General features: G+C 40.4%; 1 protein-coding gene across 1 annotated transcript; it reads right to left on the reverse strand.

The window, feature by feature from the left end:
- Positions 1 to 390: 390 nt before the first annotated feature.
- Positions 391 to 27,886, reverse strand: LOC132095769 (protein FAM163A-like). The gene is made up of 4 exons (XM_059500871.1): positions 27,430 to 27,886; positions 3,506 to 3,605; positions 3,265 to 3,379; positions 391 to 1,208 (listed from the first exon to the last, which is right to left on the reverse strand). Exons 3-4 carry the CDS (start codon positions 3,355 to 3,357, stop codon positions 849 to 851), a joined length of 453 nt encoding a protein of 150 aa, XP_059356854.1. The 5' UTR covers positions 3,358 to 3,379; positions 3,506 to 3,605; positions 27,430 to 27,886; the 3' UTR covers positions 391 to 848.
- Positions 27,887 to 27,908: the final 22 nt, after the last annotated feature.

Here is a 27,908-nt window from a genome sequence, read left to right on the forward strand (position 1 = left end):
TTCCAGTCATTTCCTCTCAGTGCCTCAGAAGATTTCTGAAAATGCTGCATATAAATTTGAAAATGATATGCCATCAGACATGTCTGAAAATGCTCCTTTAAAAAGCTCTTAATTGTAGTCTGTAGTGGATATGGACAAAAAAGTGGGAATTAACATTTAAAATCCAACCTCAGTATTATCTGATAACTCTGTGCCATTGTGAATTTTAGTTAATGTGACATATATATTCAAATATACTGACCAATATAATAATCATCAGTTATTCATTTATCATTTTCCCAACAGTTCAACATACATGAAGACAATCACATTTTGGTTAATTTCTCATCCTAAAATAAGTTTTTCAAAGACAAAGATTCAGTATATCAGGGGATATTTAGTTTTTTTTTAAAGTTATTAAAAATTTGTGTGGAACGTTTGCCTTTTATGTCACAATAAACAACAAAATACTTGAGATGAGCCTAAAAAGCTTCCTTGGGTTGCTCCATTTCGATTTTCTGACTATAATATATATGCTTTATCTCTGTCTTGTCCAGATATATAAAACAACCTATTTGCATAAACCTTTAAAAGTTAAATTAAAAAGGCCAAATACTCCACAAACACTTCATGTCATATAACACATGGTCCTCAAAGCACAAAAGGGATGGATGTGCGAGAAGAAGATGTAAACAGCAGGTAAAACAAAAGACAATGGAAGACTAAAGATGGCCTTAGACCTGCGTGGAAGAATAACATGGCATCCTGTAGGTCTTTTTAACTCTTGGCATGTGGACATGTAACTGCCCCAGTTGTTCTCATTCACAGAGGCAGCTCTGTCCCTGGGTCCATCTCCAGGTCTGTGAATGTCAGACGTCAGTGCTGATGGCTCGTGTATTGGTGTATAAGTCTGGCGTACTGCGATGGCTCAGCACAGGACCGTACATGGCGGCCAGACCAAGGGCAGTGGCCCCATGGTTCTCATAGTGAGTGGGCATGTAAGACAGGCGTTCACCGCCATTCCGCATCTCATCCGTGCCACGGAGGTAGTAGGGTGAGCAAGTCGGACAGTAGCTGTGAGACGAAGTGGGGTCGTAGGGCAGCGAGAGAGGTGTGACGGCCGCCCCGTCCACCCCCGGAGCGCTGCATGCATTGCAGGCGAACTGTGGCTGAGGATCTCCGACCGAGCCTGCCTCCCCTTCTGACTCATTCCTCTTACAGCAGTAATACTAGGATGGAGGGACGGTTTGATATACAGAGGAAATTAGATTAGACACTGGGCATTCAACACAGATCTTCCTCAAATTGTTGAGTAACACACAGAACCTTTTTGAGTACGGAATGGTTCTGCAATGGATTTTAGTTATTTAAATAATAGAGCTGTTCAGTCATGAGGTCATTTTTAACTCAACAAGTAGCTAAAACTGAGCTTAGTGAAAAATAAATATACTAAAATGTATTTGAAATACATTTATTTCATGCTAAGTATATTTAAAAATGTATTTGCTTCAAATACCCTGAAGTTTTATTTTTAGTATGCTGAATTGGTATACTTAAAGGGATAGTTCACCCAAAAATGAAAATTTGATGTTTATCTGCTCACCCCCAGGGAATCCAACGTTACTTTTGTTTCTTCAGTAGAACACAAACAAAGATTTTTTAACTCAAACCATTGTAGTCTGTCAGTCTTATGATGGAAGTGAATGGAAGTAAAAAAAACATGGCTTTGAGAGTAAAAAAAACATACACAAAACCAAATTAAACCCTGCGACTCGTGACAATACACTGATGGGTAAAGACAAAATGATCATTGTTTTTTACCTCTGATTCAACACAATGTCTGAAACAGTCCTGAGTGCATTCTCAACAGTCGGCTCATGACTTCTTCTTCTGGTTTTACGGCGGATCGCAGACTTATAAGTGCATTACCGCCACATATCTCTCAAATGGACTATTGACACTCCTAATTGAGATAGTAGATAGAGTGTCAAGGATCCATTTGAGAAATAGAACCTACTCAGGACAGTTCGGACATTGCGGTGAATCAGAGGTAAAAATAACTATATAAATACTGTTCGGTTTGTGTCTTTACACACACCGCAGGGTTTAATTAGTTTTTTTGCGTGTGTTTTTTTTTACTTTCAAAGCCATGATTCCCATTCACTTCCATTGTAGGACAGACAGACTGCAATGGTTTTAGTTAAAAATCTTTGTGTTGGTACACTGTTAAAAATAAAGGTGCTTCGCGATGCCATAGAAGAACCTTTTTGTCTAAATGGAGAGTAAGCAGATTAACATCAGATTAAAATTTTTTGGGTGAACTATCCCTTTAATGTTTGCAACTAATTTTGTACTTAATACACTTTAATTATGCGTAAGTAGTGCTAAAGTCTACCTAAAGGTATTTTTAAGTACATCTGACTATGCTAAAGTGGAACTATTGCAGTATACTTCAGTACATTTTAAATCTCTTGTATTTAGATACCTATATTATTCAGAAATCATCCAGTCCTCATCAACAGCGAAGTTAAAACAAATTTTAGACTTAATATTGAGAAATGTGCATTGTGCACAAGTAGTACTCCAAATAAAGTCTCAAACGAAATGTCTGTAAATATTTTAATAGATTTTAACTATACATAGTATGAAATAAATGTATTTTAAATACATTACTTTTTTTACTAGGGGTCATAGTATATTGATAAAACAGGATCTGTGGTTAGCACTACTCGAAGAGACTTTTACATATAAAGTCAAATCAAATCATAAGTGTGAATTCTGAAAACATTTTGGTAATCTTAAAAGATATGTAATTTTAAATCTGAAACCCCATTAGAAATTCTTAAAGGGAATTCATAAAAGTGCTATTTTTTGTGAGTTTTAGAACAACAGACTAAACAGATCAATCAGTTTTGGGTCATTCACACACATCACGTTTTTGCATTTCACTGCACTGCTTTTCTATTGTTTTCAATGTAAATAGACGTACATATTTGATCTAAAAAAAACATGGTGCTCAAGTTTAAGTTTTAAAAAACACATCTTGAGATTTTGCAGTTTGTTTCCAATTCATCAGCCATACGTCATTTGTTATTAAATTCAAAACCCTGTACTGTGTGAATGGTTCCTAATTCGACATTCAGGAATTTTCTTTGGGTTTTTAGAATAGTGACTCATAGTGATAATCAGTAAATAAGGTTCATAGACCTTCTGCTTTAATGCGAAAAACATGTTCTTTGTGGATGGCTCCTTAACCCTGCAATGAAATGTAAATGCAATGCTTACCTGGAGTCTACAGTAACAAAGCACTGCAATGATACACAGTAGTATCACTGTTGCGAGAATTCCTCCGGTTATGACAACAGTTCCAGCTGTCATCCGACCAGATCTCCATCAAACCCTGAGAAAAAAAGAGAGGGAATCAACTGTCTCACTGAAACTTCATTTCCATATGCAAAAACAGACAGATACTAAAAACAGTTGACAACACAAAAACATGTTGATGGATTGTGCTCAGTGCACTTACATTAGAAAAGAGCAGAGAGGACGACAGGCCACAGAGAGTTTGTACTGCTGCTTCTCCTGACACACGGCTCATGGGTTGCAGATACTCAGCTGTACAGTTTCTGGATATCACAGAAGAAGTGAAACGTGATGTGAATGGTAGATTTTTTGGAAAAAAATCTGTTTCAGCAATAGTATAACAGCAACAATAACAATTCCGTCCAGAAGGAGGCAGTACAATATAAGATATGCACATATTACCACAGCACAGCTCTACTTGTATGGAACCACAGAGATACACATTACATTTTTTAAATTTATTCAACTAAGAATAATGTGTTAATGAGATTTTGACATCTACAAAGATTGTAAGCATACATTAAGTTTGGAGACATTTCAAAATCTTTACAGATCTTGATACCAAGATCATAATTCAAGGCAATAAAGATGTAATCAAGGATAATGTAATAGAAGCCAATGGCAGAAAATGGTCGAACAGAGAGAGCAAACATGGTGGACAATATGAAGAGAATATTATCCTAACTTTTTTGTTTGAAGCCTGACATAAAGTACTATATGAAAACCAGTGAGAAAAAATTTATAAACTTAAAAGCAACATTACTATAGAGGACTTAAAATACAGTTGAAACTAATGAAATATTAAATAATTAATGTCCCCTTAAACAGAACACAGGCTCATCTTTTCAAAATCTGGTTCAAAAACCCATCACAAGTCCTCTTCCTTTCCATTTTCTCAGAGTAAAAGCACTAAATTATATACAGAAATGGTGGAATACTAATGCTGTTAAAAGCAATGTGCCATCTATTCTCCCTGGAATGTGGCCAAGCAGTGTGTTTCTGTCTCCTGTGTTGCTTGCCAGCAGTTAAACTCTAAGAAAGTATGGATGTAGGATCTTTCAGTGGGCTGCTGGAGGTCAAACCCCTCTATCATGGCAACACGGACAGCAATGGACCACTGGTAGACGTTTGGACAATTACATGCAGCTGATGGTCACTGTAAGTACACTAAGAACCCTTTGAATAACAAGGACGGGTGGCAATTGGAGAATGTTTGTGTTTATCCGAGTATTTTGATGTGCTAATTTGTGGCGATACTGAACTGTGAAATTTAATATTAAAGTAATGCCATTTCTGCACACAATCCCAAAATCCAAAGTCCGTTCACTTGGTGATCATCTTGGCAACACCCCAATGCAGCTATTTTCTGTTATCTACTAGAACGAGGATAGGCCAAAATGAAAAAAAAAAGGCTGCCAAGCTTACGTAATACATAAATGCTGTCAGCCATTAATTAAATAAATAAATGTATAGACACAAAATGTATTTGTATCTAATCTAATGTATGTAATTGCAACAAAACAAACACTGCAAGGTATGAAAACAATGTCCTTTGTTATTTTCAATTCAAACACTATAGATGCAAGATGCAGCTAACCGTGTTTGTACACTAAAAAAGGTGCAAAAGGTGTCACTGGGGATGAACCATGAGATACAAAAAAGCTAAAAGGTACATCTTTGCACCTTATTTACCCATAAATGATAAGCCTACTTAATAGTCTTGTCTAATATGACCACGTTTATGTCTTTTATGTCAAGTTTCAAGTTTGTGCTGTTCAAGTTAAAATAAGTTAAACTTGTAGAAACGAAATATCAAGACCTGTTTTTTCTCCTATTCCACTGTTCACGTTGCACATTTTTCCGTTTCCTGTGTGAATGGCCCCTAACATGCTAAGTGCTTCCAAAATCATATGTAAAAGAATTAATGATGGGTCTTTCAAACACATTTAGTTTATTTTGTGACACGAGTTTTCTATGAGAATCTGTTCATTTTCATGCTCATGCATAACCCTTCATTTATTTGACACATTAAAGCCACACAGACTCTGTAACCTCCTTAAGTTTTTTGGTCCAATTTTTTTTTGTTCACTGGTCTTGTGGAAACTGCATAAGCAACACTCGTGAACGTGGATTCTTTTGGAGGAATTTTGCTATAGAAAATGTAACATTTTACTTTAAATGTGTAAATTACTTCTAACTTTACTGCTCAAACAAACAAAATGACTTCAATGCAGATTGTTACAGTTTGCCAAACAAGATTCAAAGATCTGTAAAATGAACAGAACTTCACATCACTAGTAAGAAAATTATGCTACTATGAATTCAACCCTGTGAAGATTTTACCATTAAGGTGATCAGGTGATCTTTTAACTGAAAGCTAGATTTGACTTCTTTTCCTACAGCCAAATTATAGAGAAATACCTTTTTTTTTAACTACATGTGGTTTGTCTTTTTCTTTTTACACCCAATGTGTGTCTGACCTTACATACTCCACAACCATATTACAGATAAAACCACACTGCAGTGTACACTGAAGCAAAAAAGGAGAACCATTAAATTGAGCTATGCATTAAATTGGTCCTCAAGTCCCTGGAGAGATTTTTTGTAAATGGATAATCAATTATTCACACTAAAAAGTTAAAGCCACCACTGGGTGCAATGAACACTGTGATAATAGAACTACCATACCATTCACTTGGCAGATTACATTTCAGTGTTTTTGAGTTTAGCTCAGAATCACAAGCTGTGACGGCTTCCCCGTCCCCCAAATATGTTTGAGAGATTGTTTGTTGTATGTTTTCCTTTATTTATTCATGGAATGTGCATAATGTGAGATGACCATCCCATGTATATTATGCAGGCATGTGAGGAGATGTCGACGGAGATGTGCTGCAAAAGGAAGTGTGACCTGGCGCAGACCTTGTCAGCATGCTCGTTTATCACCTGGCTCACTCTATTACACCAATGAGTCTGCAGATCAATGGACAGATGCTCGTATATCTCCGTTGCCATGGTACCTAGGGCTGCTGACCCACTTCTGCCCAAATACCCCAGCACCCTTCTCCTTCATCCATTCTATATATTTTTAAATATAATTGATTCCTGTGATGATACAAGCTGAATTATCAGTGCCACATTGTCCTTCAGAAATCATTCTAATATGCTGATTTGGTCCTCCAGAATAACCTATTATTATTATTAATGTTGAAAAATTGTGCTTGTTAATATTTTTTAGAAAAATTCAGGATTCTTCGATGAAAAGAAAGTTGAAATGATTTTTGAAATTTTTGTAACATTATACTTTTTTATCACTTTATGCTTATTATGCTCCTTTTTAAAAGATGTAGGCCTAATATAAGTCTCAGGTGTGCCCAAAATGTGTCTATGAAGCTTTAGCTCAAAATACTCCACAGATTACCCTTATGAAACAAAAATATATTGCAGTATATTGGAAAATATAATGTAATATATTAGGCATATGGGATTTAATATTTATTTTTTCCAATATATTGCAATATATTGAAAGCGGCAATCATTTGTATATTTTGCAATATATGTATCATCAATATATTATTAAATGTATTCAAATATACAATATATTAGAAAATAAAAAGGGAAAATAATATATTACAATATATCACAATATATTTTAAGAAATATATTGGTAAATATATTTTCCTTTCGTAAGGGATCTATTACATCATTTTGAAAATGACTATTTTGAGTGGAAGTATGCATGTGTCTTTAAATGCAAATTAACTGCTGCTCTCCGCACCTTTTCCAGAATATGGCTGTGCCATTACAACTCGCACTGCTGATACTCTGCCAAAAAACTTCTGTTTGGTTATCATGTCTATCGCTAAAATCATGAGTTTAAATCCTTTTCACTTTAAAATTCTGATATACCAGCCCAATCTCACAGCAATTCATACATATTTTATGAGGTAGCTAATTTTTGCTAAATCATACATATTTTATGAGTTGCACAATTTGTATGAATTTGTAAGAATGACCTACACCTTACCCCGCCCCTAAACTTACCTGTTACAAAATTGAATGAGTGAGGTCGTACGAATTAGCCACCTCGTAAAATACGTATGAATTGGTCGTGAGATACCATTGGATATACCATTTTCTGAGCACACACATCTGAAGCAAACGCACAAAAAGCACCTGTCATGTCTTATTGCACTTAAACTGTCAAACACAAACACGTTTATAGAAAAACATGCAAGCAAAACATGTGTTAAAAAACACAGTTGGTTATGTGTAAAGATTGCATGTTTATATTAGATCTGTGTATGAAAGGCACAAAATGCAAGATTTTTTAATTAATATATCCAAAACCATTAGAACACTGTTATATATTTTGCTGACTTGTGAACTTACATTATCCCAAATGTTCTGAAGAATGTTTAAATCCAGAGAAATAAGCAATTTTAGTGTCATTGTGTCAGCTGTCAATTACGTTATTGACACTTGATTTCCCGTCTTGTTTTGTAGAAGAAAAAACATTTTTGTAGAAAACATGGAAACACCAAAGACGCTTTAATATGTTGTGCGTTTTATTAGACAGGTGAGGACCACACTGAGTAGCATTGTAACAGAACTTTCAAATGTATCTAGTGTGATAAAACAGGCTGCTTTTCTTTTTCTTTTTTCACATACGCACAACCGTAAGGAGCGGAAGCGGTCGACTGTGGCATAATAAAAGCTCCAGTTAGCAAACATTTCCTTCAGGTATTTCCACACTTAATTATACCAGTTAAAATGTATTGTATAAGCTTTTGTTACTCTCACTGTTAATTTTAAAGGTGCATACTGTAATCATAAAATATTTTCCTAAAATAATGCAGGGAACCACTCATTATACATTATATGAGTACGTCCGTGCTGTTTTGGTGATGTAATTTGCGCCACGTGCACTGTACTGTTAATTGTTGGCCTTCTGGAAAGTATGTTAATTTACTGTACATGTAGTCAGTACTTGGTAGGGGCTCCTTTTGCTTTAATTACTGCCTCAACTCAGCGTGGCATGGAGGTCATCAGTTTGTGGCACTGCTGAGGTGGTATGGATCCCAGGTTTCTTTGAAAGTGGCCTTCAGCTCATCTGCATTTTTTGGTCTCTTGTTTCTCATTTTCAATACCCATTAGATTCTATATGGGGTTCAGGTCTGGTGAGTTTGCTGGCCAGTCATGCACAACAACACCATGGTCATTTAACCAACTTTTGCTGATTTTGGCAGTGTGGGCAGGTGCCAAATCTTGCTGGAAAATGAAATCAGCGTCTTCAAAAAGCTGGTCAGCAGAAGGAAGCATGAAGTGCTCTAAAATGTCTTGGTAAACGGGTGCAGTGACTATGGTTTTCAAAAAACACAATGGGGACCAACACCAGCAGATGACATTGCACCCCAAAATCATCACAGACTGTGGAAGCTTAACATGGACTTCAAGCAACTTGAGCTATGAGCTTCACCACCCTTTCTCCAGACTATAGGACCTTGGTTTCCAAATGAAATACAGAACTTGCTCTCATCTGAAAAGAGGACTTTGGACAACTGGGCAACAGTCCAGTTCTTCTTCTCCTTAGCCCAGGTAAGATGCCTCTGCCGTTGTCTGTGGTTCAGGAGTGGCTTAACAAGAGAAATACGACAACTGTAGCCAAATTCCTTGGCACGTCTGTATGCCTTGACCCGAACCTCAGTCTATTCCTTGTGAAGTCACTCAAATTTTTGAATCTATTTTGCTTGACAATCCTAATAAGGCTGCGGTTCTCTCGGTTGGTTGTGCATCTTTTTCTCCCACACTTTTTCCTTCCACTTAACTTTCTGTTAACATGCTTGGATACAGCACTCTGTGAACAGCCAGCTTCTTTGGCAATGAATGAATGTTTGTGGCTTACCCTCCTTGTGAAGGGTGTCAATGATTGTCTTCTGGACAACTGTCAGATCAGCAGTCTTTCCCATGATTGTGTAGCTTAGTGAACCAAACTGATAGACCATTTTGAAAGCTCAGGAAACCTTTGCAGGTGTTTTGAGATGGTAAGCTGATTGAAATGAAATAAAATAACTCTTTCATGACATTCTAATTCATTGAGATGCAGCTGTATAAACTTTCCAGTGATGTGTGTGAGATATTCACTCGACAAGCTCCACTCAGCTCGCTCCACTCAGCTCGCTATACTTATCAGCTCTGGCATGATATTTAACATTATATGAATTATTTACATCGGGAAAGGTCCTCAAGCTGCAAAGGCGGATCTACGGGGTGTTGCCCCTGTTCTCCCATCACTAGCACGGCAGCGACCCCCGCGAAATTTCACCAGTCTGTGGCAGCAGCTTGGGCAGGCTGCAAAGTGCGTCTGTCTGCGGTATGCAGTGTCTCGGAGAAGAGAGGTTGATAAGCAGTTAGCAGTTTGTTTAGAGATAAGTTTGACACAAAGTCGAAAAAGTCCATAAGCAGACAATTAACCCTGCCGCAACCACACTGTTACGTTATTTACATCTGCAATACTTTGTTGTCTCATTGAATTTTTCTATGATCGTCAGGTCTGATAAGGGTCTAACGTTAGTTTAGCTCACTGATTACACAGAGAAAGAGTCCACAATTCACAAATTAAGACCCACACCATTCAAAAACTAAACAGATTTGACTCCCACTCCATGTAATGCAGTGTAGAGAAAAAAAACACATTCAGTGAAAGCCGTAGCATTTTAAATTATGAATAATGTCCATGGCCCCCCTCCTGAAACTTCATGCCACCCTTTTGCCACCCCAGGAAAAAATCTCCAGATCCGCCACTGTCAAGCTGGGATTCTAACTCGGGACACCGATAGTGCAACAGCACTATATGTCGACACACTTGGCTTGCCCACTAGGCTATTGGCACCGACAAGAGTGTGTGGATTTTTATTATTATAGGTTGGTCATGTTCAAACACTGCCAACACACATTTGTTTAAACAATAATAAAAGTTTATAATTTCATAATAGGTGCCATTTAAACGAAATCTTACTGAACCAAACATTTAAGATATAATATTATATAACAAAGACATATTTAGATCTTCAGAACTGATCACCACCTGCTCACTTCCCCTCACCTGCTCAGTTTTCTTGTCTAATTTCTCTATTTCTCTCCTTGCCAAAAATAAGACTCTTCTTACTTCCTTAGCTTCCCCTCTGCTTCTTTTAAAGGAGCACATGATGACACTTCCCCTCAAGAGCTCTGGTAGAGTGTGGCATGTGTCCTCCCTGACTTTGCTCCAGAAAAGTTATGGACTTTTTATCTGGCAGCTCTGTCTGACCTCTTATCTTTCCGACTGCACACCAGGCCCAATAAAGCTGTGGGCGTTCCACATGTTTACGACACAAATATGTCTGCAGTGTGAAAAGAAAAGTCAAATCTCATCAAACATGACAGCAAAACAACACTGAACTTAATTTAGCATCTAGTGTGAAGACATCAGTCACATGAATGTCTCCAAAGTCCTAGATGTCCAAAACTCCTCAGAGGGAAGTTCTGATAAGTGTCATCATGTGCTCATTGCAAACTGAAGACCACCATAAACAAAAAAGAGCATTAATAAAACGCTAAAGATTAGCTAAGCTAATGCTAGAAAGGAAAACCTGCTAAAAAGACCAGTCTGCAATATGAATTTCCAAGCTTGTTTATTTCATGGTAGTTGTGTTGGTAAAGCTAAGATGCTTGGTAGGAAAATCAAAAATCAGCATTCTATGCTGGGCACCAGCATCAGAATTAAAATACAGTATGCTGGTGAGCAACTACGGTGGTCTTTTCAGTGTGGCAGTGTTGTTTTCTCAGTGTAAATAACCTCATATATCACTATTTAAAGTGGCAGCAAGATGGTTCATGTCACTGAACAAGCTAAACAGGACAAAATAAATGTCCCATGGTTTAGAAAATGCTAAATATAAATGACTAGCACTAAACTAACCCTGTTTGACAAGTTCTGATGTGTTGAACACTGTCTGAATATTATACAGCTAATTTCCCTCAACAGTCTAATTGGTGTGATCAGCGTGGCGCTAATAGAAAACAACTGCAAAGAGCTGAGATGCACTCTTTATGGACAGCCCTAAGGGCCATTACTAGAACAGTCCGAACTTTCATTTACTCTAATTGCAGTTCTAGCCTTTATAACATACACTTAAACCACTGGGCATAATAAGAGAAGAAAAAGAGAAAGAGATCAAACCCCATTCAGCATAATTTTTCTCATAATCCTTCTTCACTGTGGAGAATTCTCTGGGCTGCTTTCTTGAAGGATTTAGAGTGATCATGTTCAGTTTCTCTTTGGGAGCTGAAAGTAGAATTTGAAAGTCAGAGGTTTTATATTAATGTATTTTTGTTATCACGGGTCACTTTGTTGTTTTTCTTTCTTTTTTAAAAACTGTGGATTGTTCCCAGACTTTTAGATTAGAACAGGAAACAAATGAATAATAATACTTCTTTCATATCATTGTGGGATACAACTCTCATTAACATGGGATATCATTAACATTATAGTCTTGTATAACCCCACTACTTAAGAAACCCACACTTAACCCATCTCTTTTAGAGAACTACAGACTGGTTTCTCTTCTGCCTTTCATTGCAAAAACACTGTGTTCAACCAAGTCTCTTCCTTTCTCACACAGAACAACCTCCTCGACAGCAACCAGTCTCGTTTCAGAAGTGGACATTCAACTGAGACTGCCTTGCTCTCAGTTGTTGAAGCCCTAAGACTGGCAAGAGCAGATTCCAACTCTTCAGTACTTATATTGCTGGATCTATCCAATGCTTTTGACATTATAAATGTAGTGACGATGCCCACTACTCAGTGCCCATCTCCACATATAAGCACAGCCCTTCACACAGGGCTCGCGCCCATAAAAGCGACTCAAGTCGCTCACGCGCACTACATAGTAGACGTGCCCACTCCTCAGTGCCCACAATCACTATGTCACACGCGTCATGTGGTTTCTGTAAAAACGAAACCCGTGCACGTTCGTCCGGCCACGGCCGATGGTGCTATAAATGTAGTGACGATGCCCACTCCTCAGTGCCCATCTCCACATGTAAGCACAGCCCTGCACACAGGGCCTGCGCCCATAAAAGCGACTCAAGTCGATCGCGCACACTGCATAGTAAGCGTGCCCACCCCTCAGTGCCCACAATTACTATGTCACATGCGTCATGTGGTTTCTGTAAAAAACAAAACCCGTGCACGCTCGTCCGGCCACGGCCGATGGTGCTATAAATGCAGTGACAATGCCCACTCCTCAGTGCCCATCTCCACATGTAAGCACAGCCCTGCACACAGGGCTTGCACACATAAGATCGACACAGATCGGTCGAGCGCGCCGCATAGTAAACGTGCCCACTCCCCAGTGCCCACATACACTATGTCACATACGGCGCGTGGCTTCTGTAAAAACGAGGCCCGTGCATGTATGCTCTGCACAGGCAGACAGCGAGTTGAAAGTGGTAAATGTGCACATATGCAGCCCACAGTTACTCGCAGACATATCGAGTCCCACGGGACCTGCTCAGCCTTCCCCCAGTCGGTTAAGCGCCGGGACGGGGTCGAGGAGGAGCGATCTTCCCGCTGTGATCAGCGCGCTCCCCGCCTCAAATGCGCAGCACACCCGAGCGCCGCCGTTGCCCGGTCAACAGAGCGCGCTTCGCATCCAGCCCTTAGCCATTCATGCAGATGCATGGTCAGCACTTCCAGGGGTTTCGGATTGGGTGCTAGGCATTATAAAGAGAGGCTACTCGCTACAGTTTTTTTTTCGACGCCCTCCACGCTTTTCAGCGCGCGTCGAAACTACGGTCAAAACAGAAGTAGCACACATACTTTGGGCCGAAATATTAAAACTGTTGAGCAAAGGGGCTGTAGAGCATGTGTCTCAAGCTCAAAGCGAGGGGGGGGGGGCTGTACAGCAGATACTTTTTGGTGCCCAAGAGAGACGGGGGTCTCAGGCCCATACTGGATCTAAGACAGCTGAACAAGGCATTGATGAAACGCAGTTTCAAAATGCTTACGACCAGAAAACTCCTCGCGCAGATTCGCAGAGGGGACTGGTTCATGTCAATAGATCTGAGGGACGCGTATTTTCAAATACAGATAGCGTCAAACCACAGGCGATATTTGAGATTCGCCTTCGAGGGCCAGGCATACCAGTTTACAGTCCTCCGTGGCTCCTGGTACGTTTACGACGTGCATGGATGCAGCGCTCGCTCCTCTCAGACTCTGAGACATACGAGTGCTGAATTATTTGGACGACTGGCTGGTTCTGGCCCGATCACGAGCGGAGCTCGTGGACCACAGGGCCGTTTTACTCGATCACCTCGAGAAGCTCGGCCTCAGTGTCAATTGGGCGAAGAGTTCGCTGAACCCCAGTCAGACGATCCTGTTTCTGGGTATAGTTCTGAACTCGTGTTCCATGACGGCGCGGCTGTCACCACAGCGCGCGATGGGCATTCAGCGCGCAGCGAGTTCTTTCCGCTGCGGTGCGACCGTGTCGCTCAAACACTGTCAAAAGATGCTGGGTCTCATGGCCTCAGCATCTCCGGTTCTGCGGCTGGGCCTGCTCCGCATGCGCCCCCTGCAGTTCTGGCTGAAGGCTCGGGTGCCGCACAGAGCGTGGGCGTCTGGCCGGCTGCATTTCAAGGTCGATCAGAGCTGTGTTGCGGCTCTAGCACCTTGGACAGCGAACGGCTGGTACCGATCAGGTGTAAGCCTGGGGACTTCCCCCAGTGTGAAAATGGTGTCGACGGACGCCTCCACTTCGGGATGGGGAGCGCTGCTCGAAGGCAGACCGTCCTTTGGCCTATGGTCAGAATGGGAAAAGCTCCATCATATCAACTGCCTGGAAATGCTGGCAGTGGAGAACGCGCTGACGCGCTTTTGTCCCCATATCAAGGATCACCACGTCGTAGTCCGTTCGGACAACATGTCCATGGTGTCCTACATAAATCGCCAGGGCGGTCTCGGGTCCCGAAACCTGTGCAGGCTGACGGAACGCCTCCTGGTTTGGGCTCAGCGCAACGTGCGCTCGCTGAGAGCAGTGCATGTGCCTGGACTGCAGAATCTGGGTCCAGAGGCTGTCCAGAGGCAATGTTCCTACGGGCGAATGGTCTCTACACCCGCAAACAGTCCGGCTGTTGTGGGAGAGATTTGGCATGGCGGAGGTGGACCTCTTTGCGTCCCACGAAAACGCTCACTGCCCTGCGTTCTTTTCCAAGAACGAAAGAGCACTGTCACGGAGATGGCCGTGCTGCCCGCTTTATGCGTTCCCTCCCGTCTCCCTCCTTCCGCAGGTGATAGAGCGGGTGAGAGAAACGAGATGTTCAATACTGCTTGTAGCACCTCTTTGGAAGAACCAACCATGGTTCCCAGATTTGATGTGGTTAGCAGATGTCGCCCCGTGGCCGGTACCGTTGAGGAGGGACCTCCTCTCGCAGGCCAGGGGCTCGATTTGGCACCCTCAACCGGAGTTGTGGTCCCTCCATGTGTGGGCGCTCAACGGTTACCCGCTGATCTCGCAGTGGGAGTGCTAAATACCATCACTCAGGCTAGAGCTCCATCGACACGACGTCTGTATGCCTCGAAGTGGTCGGTGTTCTCCAGCTGGTGCACAGCTCGAGGTTATTCACCCCTTAGTTGTGAGGTGACGGAGGTCCTCTCCTTCCTACAGGAGCTGTTGGATAAGGGCAGAGCCCCATCCACGCTCAAAGTTTATGTGGCGGCCATCGCTGCATTTTCTGAAATGGTCAGAAAACCGGTCAGTCAATAGGAAGGAACGATTTAGTCATCCGGTTCCTCAGAGGAGCTAGGAGGCTGAATCCTCCCAGACCTCCGTCAGTCCCTATGTGGGACCTCGCGGCGGTTTTGGAGGCCTTGAAGGGTCCCCCTTTTGAGCCTATCCAATCGGTTAGCCTTCAGCATGTGTCGTTCAAGACAGTATTCTTGTTGGCTCTCGCTTCTGTGAAGCGTGTGGGTGATTTGCATGCGCTCTCGGTGAGCCAGTCGTGCTTGGAGTTTGGGCCCAATGACTCAAGGGTCATACTCAAACCTAGGCACGGTTATGTGCCGAAATCCCTCAACACACCGTTTCGGGCTCAGGTTATTGCCCTGTCTGCCCTGCCGGTGTCAGGGGAGGATGGAGACTCGAGTCTTCTTTGCCCTGTCAGGGTTTTAAGAGCTTATGTGTCTCGCTCTGCTGCCTTTCGGCAGACGGAGCAGCTGTTTGTCTCGTTCGGTGGACGTTCCAAGGGAATGGCTGTTTCGAGACAGACTCTATCCAGATGGATAGTTGACGCCATAGCGTTAGCTTATGCTTCCAGGGGCCTTCAGTGCCCGTTGGGCGTCAGAGCACACTCCACAAGAGGCGTCGCCTCGTCATGGGCGTGGTCTACTGGGATCTCCTTGCAGGATATATGTATGGCGGCAGGTTGGGCCTCGCCGTCTACATTTATCAGGTTCTATAACCTGGAAGTCCCCGCCTTGCAAGCAAGGCTGTTGTCGGTATAGTCGAATCAGGGCCCTGAGGGGAATTTTGAGTTCACGAGCGTTATGCGCTGCCGACTGTTATATGGGCAGTATTGCGTAAGACCCGCATTGCCACATTGGTCAGGCCTTGCCTCGGCTGTGTGATGTCATATTGCAGCATCTATGGATGCTGCTAGATATAGGACGGAGAGCTTTTTTTTTAAGACGCAGTACGAGAGAGCTCTCGTAAGAGAACGTACTCGGTTACTAAACGTAACCTCGGTTCTCTCTAGAAGAGCGAACGAGTACTGCGTTCTCTGCCGTGCGCACAATTCACTCTGGTTCGCTTAGGCGATGAAATAAATCAGGTGAGTCAGCATTTTCGAGCTCCTTTTATAGGTTGGGCCACACCCGTTTCGGCGGGAAGTGGCAAGAAGGGCGTGACGGCCCGCGCTCGATAGGCTGTGCAGTTGCCGCAGAACAAGCCAATGAGCGAACGAGCCGTCTCGCCTATGGCTGTGTACTGCTGCAAATGCGCTTTACAAAAATACAAAATTAAGGATAATTTTTTGCTTCAGTATTTCGTGAAAAGAGACTTTTCCCGTAGCGTCTTAGCTAAGACGCAGTACTCGTTCGCTCTTCTAGAGAGAACCGAGGTTACGTTTAGTAACCGAGTACGTTTTTTTCCACTGTGAACCGTTCGAAAATTTTATGGGACAGCAAAAGTAAACCAAAGGGCATTTTCGGGGCGCATTTGAACATTAGGAGCCTGTTGCCAAAGCATGATGAGGTTAAATCACTGTTAATGGACTTTACACTTTTTAGGTCTGAGTGAAACATGGCTTCATAGTGGGATTCAAACTGGTTTAATTGATATCCCAGGTTATAAATGTTATAGAAATGACAGGAAAACTGGAAGAGGAGGAGGAGTGGCACTTTATTTAAGAGATTATATGACAGGCACAGAAGTCACTTTTGATCATGAATTAAATATTGAATATATCTGTGTTGAAATCACATTATCATTAAGTATGCATTTTAAAATTGTGGTTTTATATAATCCTCCCTCTTTTAAAGATGTATTTTATGATGAGTTGAGTAAATTGATGAAATTGGTGGCATATAAAAGTCCGAAGTAATTGTACTAGGTGATTTTAATATAGACTGGTCTAATGCTGGTAAAAGGAAAAAACTCAAAACCTTAATGACTAAATTTGATTTCACCCAAATAACCAAGGGTGCCACAAGGATCTCAAAATCTTCTAGGACACAAATAGACCTAATTTTTTCGAATAAGGAGGATCGGGTTTTGAAATCATATAATTTTCTAACTGGTTTATCAGACCATAACATGATTTTCGTTGCCCGAAAATTATCAAAAAAACGTCTGTTAAATATAAACAAAACACAATCAAATATACTGACCATTTAAAAGCGTGATTTTCCTGCTATCGATAGTGAATTAGATGCTCTTGACTGGAGCTCAACTTTAGACAATGATGATGTGAATAGCTGCTGTAAAGAGGTGATGAACAAGGTTGAACGGATCATTTCTAAATTTCTTAAAAAGCAAAAGCATTTGAAAAAGAGAACACTACCTTGGATTAATGAGGAGTTGAAAACATTAATGAAGGAAAGAGATTTGGCTCTGAAAAAATCTGTTAAAACCAAATTAAGTAGTGATATAAATATTTTTAAAAGTCTTAGAAATCGAGTCACTAAAAATATAAGAAAAGCAAAAGCGGAGTATTACATTACAACAATAACAGAAGCCAAGGGAAGCCCTCTTATAATGTGGAAGCAAATAAATGGTATTGTGAAACCGTCAGGCAAATCAAAGAACATCCATGAGCTTAGAATTGGAGGTAGGCAGATTAGGGACAGTAAACAAATAGCACTGGAATTTAATAAGTTTTTTGTTTCATCAGTGGAAGAACTGGTGCAACAAGTTAATGTAGAACAGCAACTAAAATTCACTAATCATCAATTAATAAAACAATACTCTTCATTCTCACTTCAGCAGACCAATGAAGCAAAAGTGCTTGAAGCAATACATTTAATTAACAATAGCTATAGTAAGGATCTTTTTCACATAAATACTGTCTTTTTGAAACGAAATAAAAACACTTTTGTAAAGCCGCTGACACACCTGATCAATTTGTCTATTCAGAGCGGACAATTTCCTACACCTTGGAAACAGGCAAAAGTTATGCCATTATTTAAGTCAGGAACACCTGACCAGGCATGCAATTATCGGCCTGTAAGCATCTTACCTATATTTTCAAAGGTGTTAGAAAAAATTGTGTACGGTCAGCTTATGGCGTTTATACAATCAAATAACATTTTACACCCATTACAATTTGGCTTCCGTCCTCAATACTCCACCGAAACCGCAAACTGCTTCTTTATGGAACAACTCAAATTTGCAATAGATAGAGGAGAAATTGTTGGCGCCGTCTTTTTGGATCTCAAAAAGGCGTTTGATACACTAAATCATGACATCCTTATTAATAAACTGTCAAACTTTAACTTCACAACATTAACTTTACAGTGGTTTAAATCATATCTTGAACAGAGAGATCAGTGTGTGGTGGTCAATAATGAAATGTCTACATTCTTAAAAATTAATACAGGAGTACCGCAAGGGTCCATTCTTGGGCCCTTGCTCTTTACACTGTATATTAATGATCTGCCAGACTCATGTCCTACAGCAGGATTTCAGATGTACGCAGACGATGCAGTGGTTTATGTGCGTGGGAAAAATGTGCATGCAGTTTCTGATGAACTGGCAAAACACCTGCAAACTGTGGCGGTGTGGTTTCAAAATGCAGGTCTAACATTGAATTTTAAAAAGACTTTGTCTGTTTGCTTTGCCTCAAGATTCAAGTCCATATCGGAAGAACTAAATTTACGAATAATGGGGCAAAAGATCCAACAGGTATCAGAGGTCAAATACCTGGGCCTTGTACTAGACTCTCAACTTCAATTTGACAGTCACATTAAAAAAATCTGTCGAGTAGTCAAAGTAAATCTTTATACATTCAGATTGATCAGGGATTACCTACCGTTCCATGCTGCTCACACTTTCATGCACGCCATGATCTTCTCGCATATGAGTTACTGCATCTGCTCATGGTCACAGGCTACTGTAACTACAGTTAAGCCACTTCAAATGATTTATAACAGAGCGGTTTAAGTCTTAGATAGGAAACCCATTAGGTCACATCATTGTGTTAGTCTGAGGAATTTAAATATTTTATCTTTTGCAAATTTCATTAAATTTTCTCTGTTGAAGCTGATGCATAAATGTTTAAATCAGCAAGCCCCACAGGTCTTGAGTGAGTGCATAGTTTCTCTTAGCGCTGTGGGTTCAAGGACTAGAGGAGCTCAGAATGGGAACTGTCAGATCCCGAAATGTAAAACTTCATTTGGACAATCAGCTTTCTCTGTACAAGGCACTAGAGCCTGGAATTGTTTAACCACTGAACTGAAAGGAGAGTCAAACTGGGTTCTCTTCAAATATAAACTTAAAGACTCTTTAATTAGTGGTCAGAATTGTGACCACTGACTGTTCATTGCTGTAGAGTGTCAGTAATACACATGTAACTCGTGTGAGTGTAGACACTAGACTGACTTTATTTATGTTACCCGCTTCATCCAACAGGGCTCACCATAGTGATGTTAACATGAACACTGATATTTAAAGTGATAGTGCCACAACTCTACATCCCCTTTCTTCCAGATGAGATGAAAATAAACTTAACAGTTTGTGTGAGGGCACGTGATGCGAATGCCACCGGCCTCCCGTCTTGGAGGCACACCGCCCCCAGACCGTGTTGGGAGGCGTCTGCTGATATAACCACTGGCTTTGATGTGTCAAAAAATTGCAGCACAGGGGGATTAGTCAGTGTCTGCTTCAGTTTGCTGAAAGCCGCATCATGGGCGTCATGCCAGTGCCACTCCACGTCGTGGTGTATCAGCTGTCTCAGAGGGCCAGTCATGTCACTGTACTGGGAGATGAATTTGGATAGATAGTTTGTCATGCCCAGAAACTGCTGTAAAGCCTGTTTGTCCTGTGGCTTCTCCATCTCGCAGACGGCTTTACCATCAGCGGTTAACAGGTGTCCTACATAGTGTACACAGTTGACTCTGAATCTGCACTTGTCAGGATTGAGCTTTAGGTTGATGGCACGGATCCTGTTCAAAACCTGTGTTAGGCGTTCATCATGTTCTAATAATGTGTGTCCCCAGATGAGGATGTCATCGACCACGATCTCGCAAGGTTGTCCAGCAAATAACTGTTCCATCACATTTTGGAAGACCTCACTGCCTGTGCATATGCCGTATGGCATGCTCAAGAACCTATATCGGCCATGAGGTGACATGAATGTTGTGAGCTTGGAGGATGCGCGGTCAAGGGGTATTTGCCAAAACCCACACTTGGCATCTAAGATGCTAAATATTTTTGCACCGGGCATGTCCGCAATGATTTGGTCAATTGATTTGAGTGGATGACGGGGTCTGAGGAGGGCCCGGTTTAGATGCACTGGGTCGATGCAAAGTCGCACTGTTCCATCTTTTTTTTTCGCTGCCACCATGGCAGACACCCATTCTGTTGCGTCGTTTTCTGGTATAATTAAACCAAGGGCAGTCATTCGGTCCAGCTCCGCCTTGACCTTATCTTTCATGGCAATGGGGATCCTGCGGGGAGCACATATTGTGGGGGCAACAGTGTCATCTAGTCTCATATGATATATCACAGGTAATTTACCTATGACATTAGTGTCAAAAAGGTCTTTGTACTCCAGTATTTCTGGAGCTTCTTGTTGCAGCATGTGGACGTCAGGTCCGAGATGTATGAGACCAATAGCAATACTGTCTTGTAGTCCCAGTATGGGTTTTACATCCCTATTGACCACATGAAACTTGAACTGTCCCTGTGTACAATGCAGTGTTACAGTGCCATCAGTTTTGATTGACTCACCTCCATAAGCCACTAGATTGACTTTTTCATTTGGATCCACATGCACTGTGTGGTCAACTGCATGCAGCAGTTTTCTGGGCAGCACATTACATTTGGCACCAGTGTCCACTTTTACCTTCAGTTGTCCATTTCCGTTCTTCATTGCGAGCGTGGCGAAGATTTCCCCCTTCTGTGCCGGTGTGAGTATTGTGTCACAGTAGAAAGTATCAACCATTTGATTGTCTGGTTCAGTGGTCAATTCATTTACTCTACCCATTTCTCTTCTTTTGTATGGAGTGGGGGCTTTGGGGGAACTGTGGCCTGCGCTGGTGCAGAGCGACAACACCTAGCAAAGTGATTAAGTTTTCCACAGTTATTGCATGTCTTGTTGAGAGCAAAGCATTTGCTGCGGTCAGGTGAGTGTTGGCCATTACAATTGCCACAGCGAGCCTTCTGAATTGAGCACACTTCAGCTTCCTTATGAAGTTCCTTAGAGCTTTTCTCCGACTGTTCATGGAGCATGCTAATGCTAACTGCCAGTTCAAGGGTGAGATTCTTTTCACGTAATAGTTGTTTGCGGAGGGTGTCGCTCTGTATTCCACAGACGATACGATCCCTGATCAATTCATCACGGAGTGCGCCAAAATCGCATTTCTTCGCCAGTATTTTCAGAGTGGAGACATACGCCTGAATAGACTCACCGGTTCCCTGACTAGTGGTGTTAAAAACATGCCTGTCCATAATGATGTTTTTCGCTGGCAAACATAATTCAGCAAACTTTACCAGTAGAGTCTCTGGTTCTTCGTGACTTTCCCCCTCTCCATACACAAAGGATTCCAACTTTTCAACAGCCTCCGGGCCAGCTAGGTTCAGTAGCGTGTAAGCTTGAACTTTCTTCGATTTATCCGACAGTCCTGCGTTGCAGTAGATTATCCATTCTTTCTCAAATTTCCGCCAGTTGTCGGCAATGTTGTTGTCAAAAACTAGCGGATCGATACGACGGAGTCCTTGAGCCATTATCAGCCACTTCTGACACCATGTAGAGTGTCAGTAATACACATGTAACTCGTGTGAGTGTAGACACTAGACTGACTTTATTTATGTTACCGGCTTCATCCAACAGGGGTCACCATAGTAATGTTAACATGAACACTGATATTTAAAGTGATAGTGCCACAACTCTACAATTGCATTAGTGTGTTACACTGTATTATTATTATGTTTATTTTACCAATGTATTGTTTGATTTTATGTAAAGGCCCATTAGGGACGAACATTGAGAATTAGCTTCGGCTAAAATGTTGTATGTAACATGAGTTTATGTAACATACTTGTCCCTATTCAAATAAACGTAAATAAAAAAAATAAAAACAAAACATACTGTGTCCAGCGGGAATTTTTTTTTATTTTTTACCCAGTCATTTAAAAATAACACATTTCAGAGATGTAACAATAATACTGTGATACAGTGAAACTGTGATATTTTTGCTTAAGGTTATCATAAAGTCAAAATCTCATGCCGGCCCACGCCTACGTCGAACCTCTGTTTATCAATTTGCACTGGCTACCAATAGCTGCTCACAAAAAATTTAAGCCATTGATGTTTGCATAAAACCCAACCACTGTTTCTACAACCCTTCACCTAAATTAATTACTTCAGACTTATGTGCTCTCTAGAAGCTTGCATTCTCCAAGTGAATGTTGCTTTATTGTGCCATCCCAAAGAGGCACAAAATTGCTTTCAGACTTTTAAATAAAAAAAAAGTGGTGGAATGACCTCCCCAGCTCAATCCGAGCAGCTGAATCCTCCTTCCCATCTTCAAGAATCAGCTAAAAACACATCTCTCCCATCTTTATTTGACCCTCTAACTCGAGCAATCTCTACTCTACAATAATTTTATTCTTCCAAAAAAAGGGCCCCTTTCAGACTTGCACTCTATTCATTTACTGCTTGTTTTCTTTAAAAAAAACTAACACTAGCTCCTCTATTCTTTTTCTATTCTATCGTTTTTTATTTATTATATTATTATAAAAAAAAAACTTGCTGCATGTTCTATTTTAAGCTGACTGAGACTTGTTATAGCACTTGCGAATCATTTCTCTTTTGTTGATTTTGATTGCTTCCATTGTCCTCATTTGTAAGTCACTTTGGATAAAAGCGTCTGCTAAATGTAAATGTGTGAAGTGAAGTGAAGAAACATTCAGTCAAGTATGGTGACCCATACTCAGAATTCATGCTCTGCATTTAACCCATCCGAAGTGCACACTCACAGAGCAGTGAACACACACACACACTGTGAACACACACCCAGAGCAGTGGGCAGCCATTTATGCTGCGGCGTCCAGGGAGCAGTTGGGGGTTCAAGACTCGAACTCACAACCCTTCAATTTTGAGTCCGACTCTCTAACCATTAGGCCACGACTTCCCAATGTAACATGCCATAACTGATTCTATCTGTCAAATAAATGAACATTTCGCCATCATTTACACACCTTCATGTCATTTGAACCCTGTATGAATTTTACAAATAAATAAATATTGGACCCCACTGATTTTATGGATTAAAAATGACTGAGACATTTTTCAATATACGTATCTTCTCTTATTTTCCACTGAAGACATTAGGGGATGAGAAAATAGGAATAAATAATATATATTTTTGAGTGAACTATCCCTTTAACACCAGATTGCTCTAGGAAAACTGTCTTGTAAGTTGTTTGCATAAGTGACAGTTAATAATATCAAGTAACTAACTGACAGTTGTAAGAAACACCATACATGCATATATTAAACACTACCTGATGTATAGAAGCACTCAGATCAGCTCAATGGGCTCTGACACAGTCATTGAGAGATATTTAAGGAACTGTTTAAAGGAATCACAGTAGTGACTGACCTAAATCATATCAAATACAATGACAGTCATAGTTTTGGAGATGGTTGAGAAACTGATCACCAGAGAGAGCTTCTTCTCAGGCCCCCTTCATTTTACTAATTTCACCATTATCAACTTTAAAGATTTGGGTTATTCAACTTTAATGTCTCCTGGATTGATTGAAATAGAGCTATGCTTCAATTTCTTATTCTATTTTCCACTTCCCTTTATCAAGAATCAAAATGGAATAAAAACACAAAATTTTAGAGTGTTCATGATGAAATGAAATCTAAAATGAAACCTCTAACACTTAAATGCTCAAATGAAACCCCCAGACCTATAATGTTGCAGCTTTAGTTTTAGCTTCTTTCTCAAGCTGGGCCTGTTTATGCCAGCGGGTTTCTGTTGCCTGATTTATGGACGGCCAGCATACACATCCTGCCCCAAGGACAAATCAAGAGACAGCTTCAGATGTCAGGCTATAAAGCAGCTGCTGACTGGGTTCTTATTCAGCAATTGCCGCTACCTCACTTAACTCACTGGCGTTTATTTAAAGCACAAAAGGAGACAATAAAAAATTGTGGGGTAATTAAAAAATATATAATTTTGATGGACATGAGGCTCATGGTTTAGGGGGACAGACAGACAATCTGCGTACAAATGCTAGAGTAAAGAAGACTAAAAGACTCAACTAAAACTTTTATAATAATAGAATAAAAATAGAACAGATTTTTAAAAACTTATTTGACACACACACACTCAATCATAATATTGAGAAAATCGCCTTCAAAGTAGTCCAAATGAAGTTCTTAGCAATGCATATAACTAATCCAAAATTAAGTTTTGATATATTTATGGCAGGAGATTTACAAAATATCTTCATGGAACATGATCTTTATTTAACATCCTAATGAGTTTTGGCATTAAAGAAAAATCGATAATTTGGACCAATACAATGTATTTTTGGCAGTTGCTACAAATATACCTGTGCGACTTATGACTGGTTTTGTGGTCCAGGGCCACATATTTAAATATTAGTTTTTATTCCATAAATATTATATAAATATCTGTTTGTGTTCGGAGATGATAATTGCTAAAAAATAATAATAGCAAGACATAGTTTTAAGTAATAGTTGATTTAACAGTACTGTGGCATAAAAACTGAATTAATATTGGCAAAAATAGTTTTATATCAAACTAGTTTTATATCAAACAAAGTATTAAAGCTCTCACTTTAGATAGCTCAAGCAATACTAAGCAGATGACTCAGTGCTCTGTTCACCATAAACACATTGTAATTTGTTTTTGATGTGTATTACATAAGTCAGCAACAAACAGAAACCGCCGCAATCACAATGCTGAGAGGCTTCTCTTGACACAGCTTGTCGGCCTGATCTATGATGTCACTTATAACAACGGTGTGGGGAGATAGTAAGGTGAACGTCCTTCTTCATTATTAAAATGAATCTCTTCTCCACAGCCATGAGAGTCGGTTCTCGCTCTGTGAAATGGAGAGGCAGGAGCTCGGATCATTTTCGAATGAATCCCTTCCCCTGTTTTTTCCACTCTTAAATAATGGCATGAATATTTCGGCGAGGAAGCCTCTAACTTTGCACTTGAAATCAAGGCAAGCCTGGAATTTTAAGTCGGCCCTTTTCAATTATTCAAATATCATTCCTGTAACAATATTTTTCCATCACCGGGCCATTTAGGTAGGTAGTGAAGGAAGGATTTTTCACCCCATTCTCTTCAAAAAGCACTCATCTCTGCTGTGTATGGAGAGAATATATTTATGTCGAAATCTGGGGCAGTTGCATAGATTTAAAAAATGAACAGAGAGAAGACGAATATCATCATTCGTTTTTTTTTTGATAAAAAGAATAAATGCAATCCTGTCAATTTATAGCATTAGAATTTTGGCATTGGAAAACCAACTTAATCGCCATCTAATCTGAACATTAGGGGTCATATGTCTCCTTTATTGTCTATGGAAGTTTACAGTCCTGTTAAAGGATACGTTCACCCAAAAATCATCCAAAATGTAGATGAGTTTGTTTCTTCATCGGAACGGATTTGGAGAAATTTAGCATTACAACACTTTCTTACCAATAGATCCTCTGCGCTGAATGGCTGCCGTTGGAATGAGAATCCAAAAAGCTGATAAAAACATCACAATAATCCATAAGTTATTCACATGACTCCAGTTCATCAGTTAACATATTGTGAAAAGTTGTGTGTCTGTAATAAACAAATCGATCATTGCTTTTTACTTTAAACCTTTGCTTCCAGCTAAGTGCGAGTACCTTTATCCAAAATATTGCTTTGCAGGGAAAAAGTAATCTTGTCTCAATCAGGAGTGAAATATGCACAACTCAAGCAATGTTTATAAGTAAAAACTATCCAAAACAGTTCTAAACTAATAAATCAGTGGATTTTAATGTGAGAGGACAGAGGATTTACTTTTCACTGGAGCAGGTGTTATGGAATTTGGACTCATATTTTGGCCAGATCTGATAGTTTGAAGTTAAAATGCCTTGATTGATTTCTTTCTTATACAAACATGCAGTTTTTCACTTTCATTTTTGGATATATTTTGGTTATTTGGAAGTATTCCTCTAAATACTACAGTAAACAACTAACAATCTTCCACCATTTTCCCTTTAACCATAGTAGTATTACGTCATGTTCATGTACACTTGTCATCGTCCTTTAGCTTTCAACTGCATTTCTTGCAACAGACAAGAATTGTTCCCAGAAAAGACCTTGATGGGCTCTCCCCTGTCAAGGCAACTCACAGTGAGGCTTTGAAAACTTCAGACTGCGTGGTTTACCGTAGCTTGACTCAAACAAACATGCTCCCTCAAGCAGGACATCTGCCAAGAGCACACTGCTGGAGAGCTTGCCATGTTAATCCAGCAAAACAAACAGTTGAAAAAGTGCTCCAAACACGCCAGGCCCCCTTGGCAGATAGATCATCACTGGCCTAGAAATCATGTCTCTACTAAAACAGCATCTGTGTATGTGTCATGTCTGCTAGAAACAGAAAACATATGCTTTCCCCCTGAGGAAAACATTACTTTTTTTGCCAAAAGCAACAGCTCTGTGTGAATTATATGACTACTATCATGCTCAACCATCACAAAAATGTTCTATCTATCTATCTATCTATCTATCTATCTATCTATCTATCTATCTATCTATCTATCTATCTATCTATCTCTTTGATCAATCTGGCTGAATTAGCCCGTTATGTATAAACACAGAGATAGATAAAAAAAAAAGTATACAATTAAATTACATGCAACTTAAATATCTTAATCCAGGATTGTTTAACTACTTTATATAAATAGAACATTTAATCAGTTATTGTATAGATTTTTTTTTTAAATAAATATCTTAATCCAGGATAGTTTAACCACACTGTGTGTGTGTGTGTGTATAGACTATATAGGCTAATAAAATAATAAAAACTGGTGCCAGCATCAACATATTTTTGGATTCTCCCACTTCCATAAATGTATTGTATCCTATGGTTCTGTAAAGTGGCCTCCTTTTTCATGGCTGCTGCATGCTTAGCTACTTACTACTATATGTGTGTGAGATTTTTTATTATTATTCATGCAAAGAGCAAACACCAGGATCCATAACCAGACACATTTACTGACTGAACTGGCCCTTAAACACTTCCATTACACTGCAAAATCAAAATCAGACCATTTCAGCACACGTGCATAAAAGGACATTTCAGTTACCTTAAAACCAGCTTCTCCTCCTCCCAGAATGTTTGTAATGCAGCGTGTAGAATATTATTCCAAAGGACTGATGCTTGTCAGTAGTGAACACTACTGTATGGAAAGGCTCGTCTGAGGCTTTGCTTCGTTAGCAGAAATTCTGAGTCCACTGCACAGCGAGCTTTTATTATCTGTCTGAACGGATGGCTGTCACATTATCATTTCTCGCGGCTGTAATTCCGTAGTATCCCTGCGAACAGCCGCGAGTATGCTGTGAGAAACAATATAACACATCCGAGCTCGCAAATGAATGAGTGGCATTACACAGATTGCAATTCAGAGACCGGTATGTAATGTGCAGGCTGTGAAGAGCGCCGACGGTCCCTCGGGAGGATGCAACAGCCTGCGAGGAGATGATGCTGCACGCGCGGAAAGGGTCAGGAAATGAACCCACACCTTTACAGACGTTAAAGGAGAGCAAAGCGTCAGCCTATGAGCGT

Source organism: Carassius carassius, chromosome 20 (assembly GCF_963082965.1).
Source record: "Carassius carassius chromosome 20, fCarCar2.1, whole genome shotgun sequence".
Lineage (NCBI taxonomy): Eukaryota > Metazoa > Chordata > Actinopteri > Cypriniformes > Cyprinidae > Carassius > Carassius carassius.

What these genes read in the sequence shown, in the direction of transcription:
- LOC132095769 (XM_059500871.1), bottom strand. Translation starts at nt 3,357, where the DNA reads ATGACAGCTGGAACTGTTGTCATAACCGGAGGAATTCTCGCAACAGTG. An exon ending in TTTGTTACTGTAGACTCCAG is followed by an intron (nt 1,209 to 3,264) that starts GTAAGCATTGCA and finishes CCTCCATCCTAG; the next exon opens with TATTACTGCTGTAAGAGGAA.